The sequence below is a fragment of the Palaemon carinicauda genome, chromosome 23, assembly GCF_036898095.1.
Source record: "Palaemon carinicauda isolate YSFRI2023 chromosome 23, ASM3689809v2, whole genome shotgun sequence".
Taxonomy (NCBI): Eukaryota; Metazoa; Arthropoda; class Malacostraca; order Decapoda; family Palaemonidae; genus Palaemon; species Palaemon carinicauda.
Window position 1 is genome coordinate 49,995,643 of NC_090747.1, and position 4,862 is coordinate 50,000,504.

At 35.8% G+C, this 4,862-nt stretch overlaps 1 protein-coding gene across 1 annotated transcript; it reads right to left on the reverse strand.

The window, feature by feature from the left end:
• Positions 1 to 1,472: 1,472 nt before the first annotated feature.
• On the reverse strand, positions 1,473 to 2,652 carry LOC137616931 (uncharacterized). Its single transcript, XM_068346805.1, has 2 exons — positions 2,001 to 2,652; positions 1,473 to 1,534 (listed from the first exon to the last, which is right to left on the reverse strand). The coding sequence occupies exons 1-2, from the start codon at positions 2,565 to 2,567 to the stop codon at positions 1,514 to 1,516; spliced, it is 588 nt and encodes a 195-aa protein (XP_068202906.1). The 5' UTR covers positions 2,568 to 2,652; the 3' UTR covers positions 1,473 to 1,513.
• Positions 2,653 to 4,862: the final 2,210 nt, after the last annotated feature.

The window sequence follows — 4,862 nt, forward strand, 5'->3', positions numbered from 1 at the left end:
AGAGAGAGAGAGAGAGAGAGAGAGAGAGAGAGAGAGAGAGAGAGAGAGAGAGAGAGAGAGAGAGAGAGAGAGAGAGAGAGAGAGAGGGGTTTTCCGCAAAATAATGTACTTCTATCCATAGAATTTATGTAATAAAAATAATTCGGATTTAAACCTAGATTGGAAATAAAATTATATATCTTACGTGTACAAGAACTTTAAATGTCTATTTATTATAATCTAACACCGTTGAAGTTTCGGGAACTGCAAATGCCACCTGTCTCATTCTTCCTTGAAATTATATCAGGCATTAAAAAAAAAAAAATAGATAAAAAATAATAAATAAATGAATAAATAAAACACGTCCTAGGTAGATTTACGAGGAAATGCGATTACCTATATAATATCATAAACAGATACTTGGATAATTCAGTATATGAGAGTAAGCAAATGTAACTATAAGTTTCAATTGGACAGTTTATACGCTTACTGTGGTACTTAATAATTACGCGAAATTTGAGGTTTCTTACTTATCTGAATGATTGGCGGATGTTGAATATTATTTCTATTTATTAATCCTTGAATTATCAAATAGTTCCCATGATTTTATTAAAAACTTTTCCTAGATACTTTAAATTGTTATCAAAGCGTGATATACTTAAAAGCTTAAACTCGATGCTGATGGTGTCAACAAATATCCAGTCAATAATAATAATAATAATAATAATAATAATAATAATAATAATAATAATGATAGTTAAATTATACATATACGTTATTGATAAGTTCCTTTAACCCTGGATAGGTACGGTCCTCGGACACCCCTTTAAGGGTATACTCGGACGCGAACGACCCCGACGCCAAAAAAAATTCTTGAAAAATCAGATTTTGCAGTAACCTCTTTTTTTCTTTTGCCAAAAAAAAACTTCAATGAATGCTTAAAACTACTGTAAAGATAAAAACTACTCATCTGCATAAAAATAATTTATTATAAATATTTTAAAAAAATAAGTAGAAAAAAAAAAGACCTTACATAAAAATTCATAAAAAAATAATTTTTCTCCTATTTACAAAAATAATTTCAGGGATTGAATCTTGAATGTCTAGGACACATCTTCATATATTTTGGATGAAATCGGACCCATAGAGGTGAAGATCTGAAATGAGAAAAAAAGGGTAACTTTTTTTGGCCAAAAAAATGTGTCCAAATTTCATGAATTTTTTTAGGTACCCAAATGAAATCCGAATTGGCTAATTTTTTTATGGAATAAACACATGTTATCCTAGAATAGAAATATGTAAAAAAATCTTCATTATTTTGTAAATTACATTTATATCAGGGGCCATATCTAAAGGTAATTTTTTGAGTACTTAGAAATTTCGTAAAAAAATACCTATATATAATATATAATATGATTTTATGCAGGTAAAAATATACCAAAATATCACAAATTTTATAGGGAACAAGAATATATATAGATATGGCAACTTACGCTTCGGATATGTCCACAAAATGGCCGCCAACCACACTGACTCAGACTCCCTGTTCTGCCTCCTGAAATGTAGGAAGGGTATGTCAATTTCAAGGTGTTATTTACTAATCTAATTATTCTTGGATATACATAAAAATTGTATGGTGGGTTGCTGGATGAATGTCGATTATTTTACGAATATAAAATAAGAATGCTGACCCAAAAAAAAAATTTTTGAAGGGAAATAAAATCGAAAAAAAAGAAAATTGTAAATCAATAATAATATTTTCGGTAATAAAATTTGATGAGGGTGTTATTTACTAATCTAATTATTCTTGGATATACATAAAAATTGTATGGTGGGTTGCTGGATGAATGTCGATTATTTTACGAATATAAAATTAGAATGCTGACCCCAAAAAAAAAATTTGAAGGGAAATAAAATCGAAAAAAAAGAAAATTGTAAATCAATAATAATATTTTCGGTAATAAAATTTGATGATATTCAATCAAAAAAGAAGTAAACAAAATTTTCATGTTGTAACTTACAAATAACGCTGCGTTACAGTTTGGACAGACGCTACAGTTTGGACAGAGGACACTCTGGTGGTCCAGACAAACAGGACTCTTGCACAGGAGACAGGCAGTGTTTGTCTTGCGGTCGTCCCTAGGCGGGCAGGTGTGACAGCGAATCCTTTTAGGGAGTTTTCTTTGGCCAACGGGAATTCGACGTCTTGGTGGGACCTGCTCAGGTATCTTGAAAGTATCCACCATGATTTGACGGAGTCCTTTCGACAAACTGTGTGACGTTAGATACCGATGTATTGCCTGGGGAGCACACAACTCGTAGGCGATATCTCTGAGGAACGTTCGCTTTGGCACTGGCTTGGTGAAAGGCATGGACGTATAGAGAATATAAGAATTGACCATTATTATATTCAATATCCCGTAAAAGAGAGTCATAGGCCAGCGTCGTGACTTACGAATACAACTAGATGTAGAACACATCTGGTCGAATGTGTCTACACCTCCCTTGGTCGCATTATAAAACATCTGAATGTCGGTCTTCCTTTTTTCGACTTCAGACGGATCATGATGCAGGGAACTCAACAGCATCACCTTCTTAGTCCTACTAATTTGCTGACACTGTAGAGTTAGATTGTGTTCGTAATTGAACACTGCCACTGACTCCTTTGGGGGAAGCACCTTCTCCGTAAGTTCCTTAGGAATATAAGGCTTTTGGCGAATGGTGCCACACAAATGCATGTCCTTATCCAAGAGTGACAAAGCAAGCGGTAGCGTCGTGAAAAAGTTATCCGTCGTCACTGTGCGGCCACTTCTCTGAAAAGGTGCCACAAGATCAGACGTAAAAACTTCTCCAAGCGTCGATCCTCTAGGTATCTGGACAGTGTCCTTCCCCAAGTACGCAATCGCATTACACATGTAATGCGTATCGGCATCACACGCCAATACAATCTTGATACCATATCTAGAAGAAGGGAAATGGAATTAGTAACTAATAAAGGTAAAAAGATAAAAAAAAATTTAAAAAAATACACAATATACAATTATATTACTAATCAATATAGTAATAATAATAATAAAATAATAATAATAATAAATATATAAGAAAAACATTTACAAATACGAAAGATAAATTATCAGTTATATAAATGAACAAGTTATACATAGATAGAGATAGAATAGATGATATATTATGATTTAGATATATAAATCATATAGCAAGTTCTTTACTTCACAATATATATATATATATATATATATATATATATATATATATATATATATATATATATATATATATATATATATATATATATATATATATATATATATATATATATATATATATACAATTTTTTATAATTTCAAAACAATAATAACATGTGCAAATATAAAAAACAAAGAATTTTACTTACTTAGCAGGTTTATTGGGTATGTACATCTTGAATGGACAGCGCCCCCGGAAAGGGACAAGCTGTTCATCCACAGTCAGATGTGGTCCTGGGGTGTAATTGTTTCGACAATTGGTCACCACGTGATCAAAGAGTTTTCTAATGGGTGCAAGGCGATCCACTTTCACCCTCTCTTGTCTGGTGGCCGAATCATCGAAGCGAATTACCCTCACCAACAGGGTGAAACGACGCTCATTCATAGTACACCTGTACAAAGGATTTCCCTCTGTGAGGTTCCACATGTCCCACGTCGGTGTATGGTTGTCCGCCCGCACTGCCGTCATTATTAGGATACCAATAAACGCCTTCAGTTCCCTCAGGTCAATGTCCCTGAGGGCAACGTTGCCCGTATGATGATAATAACTTCTCAATAGGGCAAGGCGTTCATTAGAATACAAAACAACCTCGGCTAACATGCGGTCGGTCAAAAAGAGAGAGAAGATGTCGGACACTTTGCTCGTTCCCAACGTGAGAGAAGTGGGACCCCCAGGCTCAATCCTTGGTGTGAACATATGGGGGAGGGTGGCATTTGGGTCTCTATGCCAAACGGTACCGTCGCGACCTTTCACCGATTCAGCATCAATTTGGGTGATTGCCGACCCCCTGGCTGCCTGTAGATCCCCCCTTCTCCTCTTCCTGCTTCTCTCCTCCACTGGCGTGAGCTGAGGTACCGGTACCGTTACTGGGGGGGGGGCCACGTGAGGTCGATGGCACAGGACTTGTTATCGTGCTGACTGGGACAACATGAGAACCCGAAGCCCCAACCCCCTCCTCCCCCACATCGTCGTCGGCTTCTCCATCACCATTCCCTAAGGCGACAATCTCAGGATTTTGGGTCACCGCCTGTTCCTCCTGTTCCTCCCTGACCTCCTGCTCCAACTCATCGACATTGATGAATTCTTCGTCACTGATGTCATCAACCTCCAAAGCATCATCGACATCGCTATCGAATTGCTCTAAGAGCTGATTTATGGCATCCAAGCCCAAAGATTGTTTCCTGCTTGCCATTTTGATATCTGCAAAGAATGAGAAAAAATTAGAAATACGCATTCGATGAAAAATGGATCCCCTACCAATATATCTGAGGCAAAAAACAATGTCATGCATGGCCACGTGCTAGGAAAACCATCAAGGCCCATTTTCCGACAAATAAACATCTAAATGAATCATTACTCTGTGATAGTTACTTAGTACGTAGTAATTTTGAAAGAAATGGGAAAAAACGAAAAAATAGCAAACACAGGAAAATCGAACACATACCTATATTATTATTAGCCAAGCTTCAAGCCTAGTTGGAAAAGCAAGATGCTCCAAGTAAGGGCTCCAACAGGGAAAAATAGCCTAGTGAGGAAAGGAAATAAGGAAATAAATTAATGATGAGAATAAATTAACAATATATCATTCTAAAAACAGTAACAAATATATACGCCATATC

What these genes read in the sequence shown, in the direction of transcription:
- LOC137616931 (XM_068346805.1), bottom strand. Translation starts at nt 2,567, where the DNA reads ATGCTGTTGAGTTCCCTGCATCATGATCCGTCTGAAGTCGAAAAAAGG. An exon ending in ACTGTAACGCAGCGTTATTT is followed by an intron (nt 1,535 to 2,000) that starts GTAAGTTACAAC and finishes CCTACATTTCAG; the next exon opens with GAGGCAGAACAGGGAGTCTG.